Source organism: Benincasa hispida, chromosome 1 (assembly GCF_009727055.1).
Source record: "Benincasa hispida cultivar B227 chromosome 1, ASM972705v1, whole genome shotgun sequence".
Lineage (NCBI taxonomy): Eukaryota > Viridiplantae > Streptophyta > Magnoliopsida > Cucurbitales > Cucurbitaceae > Benincasa > Benincasa hispida.
This window is the reverse complement of record NC_052349.1, coordinates 38,672,351-38,686,613: the sequence shown is the minus strand read 5'-3', so window position 1 is coordinate 38,686,613 and position 14,263 is coordinate 38,672,351. Positions and strand designations below refer to the sequence as shown.

Sequence of the window (14,263 nt, the reverse complement as noted above, 5' to 3'; positions counted from 1 at the left end):
TTTTTTATTTTCCCTCCTCATTTTATCCATAATGTAGTGGGGGTGGGTGGGATACTTATTTTTGGGAGGATAAGTGGTTGGGGGATAAACCACTATGCTCCTTGTACCTTCACTTATATCATTTATCCTTGTTCAAAAACCATTTGGTGGCTTTGATTCTTAATGAGGCAGATTTTTCACCCTTACCTTCATTTTCGATGCTCGTTGACCAATAGGAAAATGTCGGATGCTCAAAAAACTAGGACACAAACACTTTGGGAACATTTAAAAAAAAAAAAGATATATGTACATTTAACATAACACAATGATATGCTAATGTCTAAAAAACTAGGACACAAACACGTTGGGAATATTTAAAAAAAAAAAGAAGATATATGTACATTTAACATAAAATACAAAATGTACTCAACTAAAAAAACATTAAATGTCAAGTTATCGACAATTGTAGGAGAAGAAATGTTCAGGTTTTTTCTTTAATCCTTTGTGTTTCTGTTTGTTTATCTCTGGTTAAAAAGTGAGCTTTATTTTGTTTTTTGTCTTTTTGTGTTGTGTTGGGTTGTTTCTTTCTTTGTTTAACATATAATTGATTTGTGCTTTGAATTTGGACTCAACATAAAAGGCTGGGCTATTTTCTCTTTAAAGAAGTTTTCTAGATGTGTCTAGGAAGTGTCCTAGTCGTGTCCCCATGTGACTGAAATAAAATAATAATAATAAAATAAGACACAAATTTTCGTATTGGATGCATGTCTGAATGTATTCGTGTCCAACACGTGTTTGGCATTGACTCTCGCCTTAAAATGGACTGTATGTGCTTCATAGTTCGGATGTCTTGGTTCTTTTATCTTCGCTCTCCTGTTTTTGCCTTAGGTTCGAGAGAGGGGATGTTTGCCTTTGGTCTCCTTGTTCGTCCAATGACTTTTCGTGTAGCTTCTTTTTTCCCAATGTTTAGCTCACCCTTCTTTGGTTGGTGATTCTATTCTCAATTTAGAAGGTAAAGGTCCCATGAAGGTGGAGTTGTTCGTGTAGCAAGTTTTGCATGGAAGAGTTAACACATTGGATCGGATCTCAGTTAGAGGGTCTTTAGTGGTTGGGTTGCATGGTTGTATTCTTTGAAAAAGGGCGACAAAGGACCTGGATCATATCATGTGAAGTTGTGAGTTTGCTCGTGCGATTTCTTTGAGGTGGTTGATTTTAGCTTTGTTAGCTTTCAGAGTTGCGTCGACACTGGAACCTATTCTCCATCATACTTTTGTGACAAAGGTGGTTTTTGTGGCTGTTGGAGTGTGCTATTTTGTGGGGATTGTGGGGCGAGAGAAACAACAAAATCTTCAGAAGGTGTGAGAGTTCTTAGAGTGATGTTTGGTCCCTTATTAGATTTCTCGTTTCTCTTGGACTTCTCTTTCCAAACTCTTTTGTAATGATTCACAAGATTTTATTTTTCTCGATTAAGCCCTTTCTTGTAGTTTGGTCCCTTTTGTGGGCTTTTTCTTTTTGTATGCCCATATATTGTTAACCTTAAAAAATATATCTATTAGGAATCCACACCTGCAATGAGAAATTCCCAACAAGTTCCCAAGAACAGATCAATACTCTGATATATATTTTATTTATGAACTTCAAGGGAAAAGTTACGATGACAACCCTCCCTTACCTACAGGGTGCTCTCTTCTTAAACCCCTCGTCACTGGTCCCCTCCCTCCTTTCTAACTAACCATCAGAATATTACCACTTAGTCCTTCCTTTCCTCATTATTCCCTTTTGTGCCCCTACGTTTATATGTGTTTATAATTGGGGGTCTTACAATATCACATAGGTTTTATCATGAAGAATTTGACTAATTTGAAAATTTTTTATTTGAAATATTTCATTATTTAAGAGGTATACTTTCTATGTTGTAGATATATGTTGTTTAGAGCCGGAGTTCCACGTCATGCTATCATCAAGAAGTTTGCTGGTGAAGAAATTTCAAGAGTTGAGGACCTAGTCTCAGTGTTATCGAAGTTGTCTAGAGGTGCTCGGGTTCCATTGGAATATATAAGCTATACAGATCGTCACCGAAGAAAGGTATTTGGTAGCGCTATAAGATGGAACATTACTATACTGTTGCTTCTTGTTTACCTGTACTTGAACGAATTTTGACTTCGCATCTTTAATGGCATTGGCTTACATGGAAAAATATTTAGAACTTTTTCGGATAAGAAATAATTTCATTGATGTCTACAATGTAGAAAAAGATGGAAACAAATATTTTTTTGAATAAGAAACAACTGTTTGGAGGTTCTAATTTGAAATTAAGAGGTCCTGTTTGTTGTTGCTTGTTTATAGATTATTTTTCTTATTCTAATTTCACTTTTGCTTCTTTAAGTTGGTACCTAGTAAAGCTTTGTCACTTGTCTTACGCATTTGTGCATACTGAAATGCTTATCAGTTTGTTGTTGCCTTATTTGGTACCTGCAGTCTGTCCTAGTCACAGTTGATCATCATGAATGGTATGCCCCTCCTCAAATATATGTTCGCAATGATAGTACCGGTTTGTGGATACCGAAGCCTGCTATTCAACCTCACCCTCGTTTGGAGTCTTCTCCAATGACTAATGTGGGAGAAGGTTATATGAATCAAACAGATGTACTCAGTGATGATTCTTCTCATTTAAGACATATGCATCCAGTGAACAACCTTGAAATAATTGATGGCGTGGTTAGTATGGAAACCAATTTTGAACATGGGTCAGAGGAGGCACGTTCTCAAGATAGATCTGATACTGGAACTAAGAAACGAAGAGTAGAAGATGATCGATCGACTGATGGAAATGTTGCTGACAGTTCTTTTCATGAAACTCAGGAGACCATCTTGGAGGATGCCACTGCTATGCAAACTGCAATTATACGGGATTATCAAGGTGGAACAGTAGCAGTAGCAGCGAATGCTTCATTTCCTGAACGTATCATAGAGCCCACGCTTGTGATGTTTGAGGTAATACTTCAATGCTTTTTCGGATGAAGAAACGATTTTTTTTTTAGTGAAATGAAATAATGTGCGAGAGATGCAATACATCACCAAAGGCGAGGTAATATTGCTATACTTGTGTGTAATGATGAAGCATTCTCCTTATGGCCCTCATTTTCTTTAAAGTGGTTCTTTTTCTTCTTCTTATCCAAGTAGAGTAATTTGGAAAAGTAGGAAAGTTTCTTCTCTTCTAACTTAATTTACTCCCATGGATTTCCAGCATTAATGCTAACGAAGGACAACTTATTCTGTACTTTACTACTCCTTCCCATCTCTATTTTTATGAATGAAATCAATCTTAATACCAAGAATCACTGTTGTCATCGAGGAAATAACAAAAAACGAAAGAGAAAAAGTTGAGTACCCATACGTTTCTTCTGAAACTTACTGGATACCTTGTCTGATGATTGTATTCACTATCCCTTATCTCTATTATTTTTTTCCCTGATTTGTGGAAGTAGTTGTTCTCGCCGTTGTGATCTTCTAATGTTTTCATCTCTCCAAGGGAGTGTGTTGCATCCCAAATAAAAGGGGAATTGGTCTATGGTCGATTCAGTAATAAATAGGAATTTGAAGTTCTACTTCGTGAAAAAAAAAAACGGATTTCTTTTGTGTAATTAACCATTCCTTTTTCTTTCTGAAAGAAATGAAATTATGTTCAAATAAGCAAATATGTCATGGTTAAAGGAGTCTATCCATCGCATATAGGCTTTAAGGACATCGTGGCATAACCGTCGAGGTGAAGTAGGGACCTAAAAGATCGAATGGAACGATACAAAGACAAGTAAATCCCTTATGAATTCCAAGGTACTCCTTATTCATTTTCATTAAGGGGATTCGTCATTCCAAGGGAAATAGACTACTCAAAAATTTCTTTTTGAATTGAATAAAGAACTCAGAAAATTGAAATCAAAAAGCAATTCGTGCAAGAAACAAATTTTAAACCATTAGGTAATAATGCAGCTTCTCTCTTTTTTTTTATCATTATAGCAAGAACAATATTCATTCGTTTTGATGTTGTTTCTGAACACAAGCAAGGCTGACGGTTATGACAGTTCTTGTTAAATCACTGTTGACCGAAAACTTTAAGTTGACGGGTTGTTGTAGATTTAATTATATTAAACACTTTAACGCTCCTCCTTACTTATGGGTTTGAAAATTTGTAGAAGACTCAAAGGATGGAAATTAATATTAATTGGAAAGGAAATGATATTGCATTGAACACAAGACCTCATGCTTTGATACCATGTTAAATCATCAATTGACTCAAAAGCTGAAGCTAATATTGTTGAGGCAACCTCAGGCGCTTGCTCACAGCGAGAGGCAAGGCAAGGTGGAACCTTTGCGCCTTTGAAGTATCCAAGGTGAGTGCCTTCAACCAGACGCTCGCCTTGGTATGCATTTCTCAAACTGAAGAAGATGAAGCGTTAAACTCGATCAATAAGAAATAGAAGTGAAATGAATAAAAAACTGAAGTATAAGAAGTAAAGTCAGAAACATTAACACTGCATTTTGCATGCTTCATGATAAATGACAATCTATTTCTTCCATTAAATTTAATACAGCAATATTTTCTTCCATGACCAACAGGTGGCATTGTTTGAAGCTTGTTTTACCGGCCTTTTACAATATTAAAAAAAAAAAAAAAAAAAAAATCTCTACTTTATTTTCTTGAAAATCCGTACTTTTTCCAAACTTTATTAAAATAAAGTAGTTTTGTTCTTATTTTCATTCCAGTCTTTATTTTTTTACCTATAAAATAGTTATATATAGTATTACTTTAGCATTTTATTATATGCGCCTCACTTCACTCGAGTGACGTGTTTTTATCACTTCTTGCCTTAAAGCGGTTAGGAGACTTGTCGCCTTAGAATGTGCCTTGCGCTTTGAAAACACTGGCTGAAGTTGATGGGTGGTTGTAAATTTAATTATATAAACACTTAAACAATTATGAATTTTCTTTTTTCTTTATTTAACCACCTATTGTTCTTTTTTTTTCTTTTTTTTTTTTTTTTTCATTTTCTTGTGTTCTCTCTCCTGTCATTTAAGTTCAGACAGATACCTAATTCTCCTTCTCTCATCTGTATATATTGTTCAGTTAATAAATGTTCATTATCTTGAAACAAAATGATGTTTCCATCACCCTGCAGGTTCACGTGCCACCATCCTGTATGCTTGATGGTGTTCATTCGCAACATTTTTTTGGGACAGGTGTAATAATATACCACTCTCAAAACATGGGACTAGTTGCTGTTGACAAGAATACTGTTGCAATATCAGCTTGTGATATCATGCTATCTTTTGCTGCCTTTCCCATCGAGATTCCAGGGGAGGTAAATATTTTGTAGGTCTGGATGTCAATTATGCCAACATTGATGGACTGCAAAATTTTCACTTCTTTTCTTGCAGGTGGTCTTTTTGCATCCTGTTCATAACTTTGCTCTTGTTGCATATGACCCCTCTTCTCTTGGATCTGTTGGTGCCACAGCAGTTCAGGCTGCAAAATTACTTCCCGGTAGGGTTTCTTTTCATGATTATCCAATGTTATTAGGAAGTTAATTGGAACATGAAGTCAAGCTGTCTGATAATTTACCTCTCCGGATCTGCCATTTTTCTTTTTTAAGCTATGCCATACCTTTACTTTATCTATAAAAGATGTAAATGCTAAGGTTTGAAAGAATCAGAGATTCAGAATTATTTATTCTATTAGCTGAATCTATATATATACACACACACACACGTGTACATGATGTAAATGCTCCAAGAATGCAAGTGTAATTCTTTTATTAACGAATAGAAGGAATGGCCATAAGCCTATTTATACAAGAAAGGTGACTGATCACCTAAACAGCCGGTCACTAAGGCTGGTTACCTAAACAACCGGTTACTAACAAATATTAACCAACTGGACTAAACTCCTAAAACAACTAAATGTTTGACCATACAATTAATTAATCAGCAACCTAAAAGAGTTATAACTCTATTTCTACATCAGCTCTACCCACCTGAGAAGATCAAACTCGTCACTGAGTTTGTTTGTGCTAGTTTAAAGCCATCTGGTGGATGGTAATGATGTATATCTGAAACATCAAATGTTGAGTTAATCTTCATTGTAGGAGTTAGATCAACGCAATAGGCATTAGTTCCCAATTTTTTGACAATAGGAAGGGTCCAATCTTCTTGTTTGTGAGTTAGAGTGTTGTCCAGTTGGTAGCCTGTTTTTCTTTAAGTGTACCATAACCAAGTCTCCAACCTTAAATTCAATAGCTCTTCTGTGTTCGTCAGCTTTGGTTTTGTAAAAATTATTAGTTGCTTCTAAATGTTGACGGATTTCTTCATGGATTTTCTTCACTCTTTCAGCCATAATATTTGCTTCAGGACTTAAGTCGACTGGAATAGGTAAGTTAGCAAGATCTAAAGTTAGTCTTGGTACTTGAGTGTAGACTATTTTGAATGGGCATTTGGAACGATTTACCATGTTGTTGAAAGCAAATTCAGCTGGGGCTAGAGGTGGTTTGTCTCCACTTAAAATATCTTAGTAGGTTACCAAGTGTTATATTTGTAACCTCGGTTTGTCTGTCCGTTTGAGAATGACTCGTAGATCTAAAAAGTAAGTCAGTGCTGAAACATTTTTATAAAGATTTCTAGAAGTAGCTCATGAATTTGACTTCTCTATCGGATACAATGCTCTTTGGTATTCCATGTAATCGAAAAATTTCCCTAAAAAATAAGTTTACAACATTCAAAGCGTCATTAGTCTTTTTGCAAGCTAATAAATGTGCCATTTTACTAAATCTATCAACAATGACTAAGACGGAATCATATCCTCTTTGAGTTCTAGGTAAATCAAGGACAAAATCCATTGTGAGATCTTTCCAATTATTTTTTGGTATAGGTAAAGGAGAATAAAGTCCTTGGTTTGTGCTAGTACCTTTAGAACTTTGACAAATAAAATACCGTTTAACAAAATTAGTAACATCTTTCTTTAATTGTGGCCAAAAAAATTTTGAAGATAGTAAAGCAAAAGTCTTGTTTGTCCCTACCAAAATGTCCAGCTAAACCATTGGAATGTGCTTCCTTTAAAAGTGATTCTCTAAGTGATGTGTGTGGTATACGAAGAGTCATTTTTAAAAAGAAACCCATCAAAAATATGAAAATCTTTTGCTGGAAGGAGGTTAGAACAGTTATACCATATGTCTTTAAAATCTTTATCAGTAGAGTATAAATCTTTTAAATGATTAAAAGCAATAATTTCACCTTGAAGGAGGGTGAGAAGTGTACCTTTTCTACTTAATGCGTCTGCCACTTTGTTGATATTACCTGGAGTATGTTTTATAACAAAATCGAATCGTTGAAGAAATTGTAATCACCTAGCATGTATACGACTAATAGTTTTTTGAGATTGTAGAAACTTTTATGAAAAATGGTCAAGTCAATAAAACGTGTTCTTTGCCTAGAAGATAATCTTCCCATTGTTTTAAAGCTCGAACTAAAGAGTAAAGCTCTTGTTCATAAGTGGATCATTTTTGCCTAGGCAAACTAAGTTTTTCACTAAAGAATTCAATAGGGTGTTTGTTTTGGCTAAGGACAGCTCCTATCCCAATACCTGAAGCATCTGCGGAGACTTCAAAGGGTTTATTAAAATCAGGAAAACCTAAAACAGGGGTTGTACTAAGAGCTGTTTTTAAGGTGATTAAAACTTTCAGCTTGTTCCTTTCCCAGAAAAATGGAACTTTGTTCTTTAGACAATAAGTTAGAGGTCCAGTAATAGTACTAAAATTTTTAATGAACTTTCTGTAGAATGAAGCTAAGCCTAGGAAACTTTGAATTTCTTTAGTTGATTGTGGTTGGGGCCAATCTAAGTTTGCTTCTATCTTCTTAGGATCAACACTAATTCCTTTGGAACTTGTTAGAAAACCTAAAAAATACAGCTTTTCTTGAAAAAAAAGAACATTTCTTGAAATTAATGTATAAAGCATTTTGATGTAAAACAGAGAAAATAGTATGAAAATGGTCAAGATGGGAAGTATATGTATAACTGTAAATTAATATGTCATCAAAATAGACTACTACAAATTTATTGAGGCATGGAAGGAGAATTTGATTCATTAGTCTCATGAAAGTACTTGGGGCGTTGGATAGATCAAATGACATAACTAGCCATTCAAAAAGTCCCTCGTTTGTTTTGAAAGTTGTTTTCCACTCATCTCCGGGTCGTATTCTAATTTGATGGTACCCACTTCTAAGGTCGATTTTGAAAAAAACAGATGCTCCTTCTAATTGATCTAGTAAATCCGAAAGTCTTGGAATAGGAAACCTATATTTGATTATTATTTTGTTAATGGCCCTACTATCAACACAAAGGTGCCGAGAACCGTCTTTTTTAGGTGCAAGTAAAGCTGGGATGGCACATAGGCTGATACTAGGTTGAATATGGCCTTTTTCTAAGAGTTTATGGATTTCATCATGTAAAATTTCACTCTTTGGGGCTCATAAGATAATGGGGTAAATTAGGTAGGTCTTTGGAGGCCACCTTTTTTTAATGCGAGGAAAAGGCTTTTGTTGTTGCATAATGTTAGAGCATTCTTGTTGGTAGTATGAACAACCGGGTTCTCAATGACAAAGCTCAAGCTTTTGATTTTTCCTTCAACCATGCCATTTTCATCGCTCTATCTTGGTGCAAATTATCCCTGTTTTTTCATTTTTATAGCTTTGATTCTGTTTCATCCAATTAAAGAAGTCTTTTGTAACTCTTTTGGATTGGCTCATCCCCTTCTTTTTGTAATTCCATTCATAAATCAAAGTGAAAGATAACTCCCTTTCCATTTTGTTCTTTGACAGTTTTTGTTGGTTGCAAGTATTGAGCCTTTCTCCTATGTACCTTACACTTGCATTATTGAAATATAAAATACTTTATTCCACTCAAATTAAGAGTTTTTTTTATGTGTTTCTTTTATTTAATTTTAATTTATTGTGTAAGAAATTCTTTACTTCTCCTGAACAGAGTACTCTTTACTCTTCCTGAACAGAGCCTGCATTACGGCGTGGTGATTCAGTCTATCTTGTTGGATTAAGCAGAAGTTTGCAAGCAACTTCCAGAAAATCAATTGTAACCAATCCTTGTGCTGCATTAAATATTGGCTCTGCTGATTCTCCACGATACAGAGCAACTAATATGGAAGTAATTGAGCTTGACACGGGTAAATAAAGTTTTTAGACATAATAAACCATCAATTATGATATTATAACATCTTACAATAAGAATTTTATATCAGATTTTGGCAGTACATTTTCGGGAGTGCTCACAGATGAGCATGGGAGGGTCCAAGCTATCTGGGGAAGTTTTTCTACTCAGGTGAGTAAGTTTTGCCTCTGAACCAAACTTTATTGTAGATCGTAGCTGTTGTAGCTGACTGTTTTTGGATCATGTATGCAGTTGAAATTTGGTTGCAGCTCTTCAGAAGATCATCAATTTGTGAGAGGTATTCCTATATACACCATCAGCCAAGTCCTTGACAAAATTCTTTCTGGGGCAAATGGACCTCCTCTTTTAATAAATGGAGTGAAAAGGCCAATGCCTCTAGTTAGAATTTTGGAAGTTGAACTTTATCCAACACTGCTCTCGAAGGCTAGAAGTTTTGGGCTGAGCGATGAATGGGTGCAGGTACTTTTCTAGTATGGTCAATATTTAACTTTCGAAGTATGGTGATTATGCTGCATCCATTATCCTTTTTTATTGAACTTACATTCAGAACTCTTTAGTTATATATATATATATTTATTTATCTTTTTTTCTAATATGCAAATTGATGGATTAATGTGTATTTCCATCATTTTTATTTTCTTTTGAATAAAGAACAATTGCATTGATGTATGTAATTTCAAATGAAGGGAGCAAAAACCCTATTGAAAAGAATTGCAATAAATCTCCTCAATTGGACAACAAAGGGCTTCTATTTCTTTTCAAGTGCTATTATTGGTTGTATTTGGCCGAAATGCTTGTAATTGATATATTTTGTTTTATTTTATTTCATTGTAATTTGAGCGTCGGTCTCTTTTCATTATATCAATGAAAAACCTTGTTTTCTTTTTTTCTTTTCTTTTTTTTTTTTTTTTTTTTTAAAAAGGTTAGTGGACTTTGTAAGAGTGAAAAGGAGNTTTTTTTTTTTTTTTTTTTTTTTTAAAAAAGGTTAGTGGACTTTGTAAGAGTGAAAAGGAGTCGACAATTTACACCAAGTAATAGAAAGGAAAATAGCATGATCAAAACATTTTCATAAGATTGTTTTGTTCTTTGTCCAAAACGACGATGAGTCCTCTCATTCCAAGGTGACCACAAGAAGGCCATAGTGATGTTCAACTAAAGAAGCTGATGTAGCCTAAGGGATAAAAGGAGAGAAATCTCTGAGAATAAAATCAAAATCTTTATTATCAATTAAAAGTTATCAATACAAGGATACAATTCCTCTATTTATAGAAAATTAGAAAACAAACTAATCTTAATCCTAATTAATGAAGAAAACTAATCCTAATCCTAACTAACCAAGGTAACTAATCCTAATCCATCAACGATTTGACCAAGAAACCCTAATTTATCCTAATCCTACTACATCAGAAGCTTTTTCTCGTTTTTAGTGAAAAATCAAAGTCTTGTTTCTACGTATTCTTCCTCGCTGTCTTCCAAGCAATCGATTGCAACCAAAGATTTGAACTTCTTCAAATCGGGTTGTCCATGGATGTCGTCTTCTTTGCCTGAATCGTCTCCTTCTATTATCACATCTTCTTTCTCAAACACAGTTAGTTTTTGCCTTAAATTTTTATACACTCATTTTTTCTTCCTTGCTCAGTTGGTCCACATGTGGGTTCCAAATTTCTTTTGAGCTTTCTGTCGTATGTGTTTCTTGCAAGATTTGACAACCTTTGTCGAATTCTTGATCTTCTTTTAATCCAGCAAGCTCTGGGTTTTGATTTTCTTGAATTGCTTCTTGTTGAACTCTTGCCATTGTTCTAAAAGCTAATCCATGTTTCAAGTCATCTTTTCCCAACAAACGTTGGATCTCTTTTGCTCCTTTTTTTCATTTCCTCCAATACTTCAAGATTGATGTACAAATTGGTTCTTGAATAAGTTTCAACCTAATTACTGTAGGCTGATTATTGGATATTCTTGAATATGTTGCACATTCTCCATAACCAACCTAATGATTTCTGCCCAAAATTCTATTCTTGGACGATTCTTTAAAATTTTAAACCTAAAAGGGTTTTCCCATGTAATTAGATATATGTTGTGTGGTAATGAGCACAACTCATGAAACTCTCTCTTGTGATCGGTGTTGTCAAGAGATCCTCATTATTCCACCAACGGCAGTCACCGTTAGCCCAAGTAGTTGCTCTGATACCGAATTGATGTAGCCTAAAGGATAAAAGTAGAGAAATCTCCAAGAATAAAATCAAAATCTTTATTATCAATTAAAAGTTATCAAAGAAAGGAGACAATTACTCTGTTTATAGAAAATTAGAAAACAAAGTAATCCTAATCCTAATTAATGAAGGTAACTAATCCTAATTAACCAAGGAAACTAATCATAATCCTAATTAATCAAGAAAACTAATCATAATCCTAATCAATCAATGATTTGACCAAGATGCCCTAGTCTACCATAATCTTACCACATCAGAAGGTTTTTTTCATTTTTAAATGTGTACCTCAGTAGAGTAAGAGAAATGAGATTAAGGGGTTCTTGAGGGAGATTCATTGTTCAATTGAAGTGCGTTGTGATGGTGCTCCAAAATGAGTAGGCAGAGGACATGAGTTGAAAATGTCGTTGTCTCTCCCTCTCTTTTGCACATAACATGCCAACGGGATGTGTTAACTTTTGTATATTTGATTGAATAATCAACTTAATCAAAATACATTACAAAGGCGAATAAATAGACACAAAACAAAACCAACAAAAGAAAGAAATTGAAAAGAAAAAAATACTAAAAAGAAAAAAACTAGATAAGGAACAGATATAAGAAAAATGGTAATTAGAATAAACCTTAATTAACTTTAACACCCTCCATCAAATTCAAGGTGGTAGAGTAGTAACCAATTTGAATTTATGAAGCGGCCGACTAAAGCTAATGATGGAAACTGATGAAAACCCCCAATCAAATCGCGACAGATCTGGGTTGGAAACAAAGACCCATGAAGAACTAAACACAGAGAACTTCTGGACTGGAGACAGAACCCACGAAAAGCTAAAATACAGAGAACTTCTAGGCTGGAGACAGAACCTATGAAGAACTAAAATACAAAGAACTTCTGGGCTGGAAACAAAACCCACGAAGAACTAAAACATGGAGAAATTCTGGACTGGAAACAGAGATCCTCATAGAGAGATCTAAAAGAGAACCCACGAATTGCTGATTTGAAAATGAAACAGAGACCTTGGAAGATCAGAAAACATAACAGAGGCTGAAATTGAAAAGAAAAAATGCAGAATCAACTAAGTAGGTGAACCAAATCGACGGAAGCAAAGATAGGACAAGGCGGCTGCTAAAGTTCAATGAAACAAAACCCTAGCACCTTTCTCTGATACCATGTTAATTTTTGTATATTTGATTGGATAATCAAGTTAATCAAACACAACAAAGGAAAGAAATAGAAAAGGAAAAGCTAGATAAGGGAAAGATACAAGAAAATAAACATTAGTTAACTTTAATAGAATGAAATAGCCATAGGCCCATAGATGGCGTATGACTTTGAAGCTTATCCAGAGTATTGATGGCATGGTGAGATAGTTCCCATATGAAGAACTTAACCTTCTTTGGATGGTGTCCTGATCATGTAGAGTTGGATAGGATTGATGGACTTTCTTTCCTTTGTTGCTTAGGTCCTTGAGGAGGGACTTGAGTATTTGCCACTATTTTTTAGCTTCCCGCACCAAATGTCAATAGATTATGCGAGATGAACAGTTGCTAGGATATGGTTCGAAGAAGCCCAATCCTCAAGTTCCCTCATCCTTAAGATTGTGTGTAAGATGAAGACCCCAAGAGCTCCTTTCGTCATTCCAAAGGTCCTTTACTAAGGCATGTTTGTGGTTGGCGATGGCATAGAGTCAATTGAAGCTAGAAGCCAATGGAACTTGGTTCAAGTAAATTTCATTCCAAGAAGATATTTTGGCCCATTTCCAATTTTACGAACCATGTGATCGTGCGCCAAATCTTTGAATTTCATGATGGATTTCCAAGGACCCCATGAGGTGTGTAGAGAAAAATTTACTGGCTCCTTATGGAGAGTGGTAGTTCCAAATTTTGCATCAATAACTTTTCTCCATAAAGCTATTCCTTCATATGGAACCTCCAAGCCCGTTTGGCTAGTAAAGCATAGTTCCTCCACTTCATGTTGTGAAAGCCAAGGCCACCTTTTTAGACAATGGGAGGAGGACTTTCTCCCATCTCACTGAATGGAAGCCATATCTGTTTATTTTCCTTTCCAAAGAAAGTTTCTAAACAGACGTTCCAATTATTTAGCAATCCTGTTGCGCATATTATAGAGGCATATAGTAGGTAGGTAGGTAGGTTGTCCAAAGTTGCTTTAATTAAAGTAAACCTACTGCCCTTAGGTAAGAGTTGCACCAAGATTGAAGTTTTTGGCTCCACCTCTTCCACTATTGGGGCCCAAAAGGCATAGGACCAAAGTTATCCATTTCGGAGAAGACTAGGGTAAGAGTTGGACAAAGTTCCCACCTTACAGCCGAAGTTAGGGGCAGTTATTTCCACCTGATTAGCTTCAATGTCGAGAATCTTAGATTTTTGTTTATTTGTGCTATGACCCAATGATTCTTCAAAAAGTTAGATATTGTTGTAGTGGTTTGCAATGCTTCCTTTTCAAAGATAGAGATAAGTGTGGTGTCATCTGCAAACTTGAGGTGGCTAACGCTAATGGTTCCTCGTCCAATATAAAAATTGTTAAATCACTAATCAACCTAAAAACTTAAGTTATTGATGAGTCGTTGTAAATTTAATTATGTCAATACTTCAATACTCCTTAAAAATTTTTAGAAGGCTCAACAAATAGAAATCGATATTAATTGTTGGAGGAAATGTATAGAGGTTTGAACATAGGAACTCCTACTACATTATCATGTTAAATCACCAATCAACCCAAAAGCTTAACGGAAGGATTATATTTATGATAAATCTAATTATATTAATACTTCAATAAAACCTTTGATCAAGTTATTGCATTTCATATCCACTTGTGATATTAGCTTAC

At 34.9% G+C, this 14,263-nt stretch overlaps 1 protein-coding gene across 1 annotated transcript in view; it reads left to right on the top strand.

Annotated features, from left to right (window-relative positions):
- The window catches only part of LOC120088830 (protease Do-like 7), a 55,830-nt gene that overhangs the window by 36,772 nt on the left and 4,795 nt on the right, over positions 1 to 14,263 (top strand). Inside the window, 7 exon segments of the mRNA XM_039046278.1 lie at positions 1,899 to 2,064; positions 2,458 to 2,973; positions 5,157 to 5,339; positions 5,416 to 5,521; positions 9,036 to 9,206; positions 9,282 to 9,361; positions 9,443 to 9,670. Coding sequence (XP_038902206.1) covers positions 1,899 to 2,064; positions 2,458 to 2,973; positions 5,157 to 5,339; positions 5,416 to 5,521; positions 9,036 to 9,206; positions 9,282 to 9,361; positions 9,443 to 9,670 — 1,450 coding nt within the window.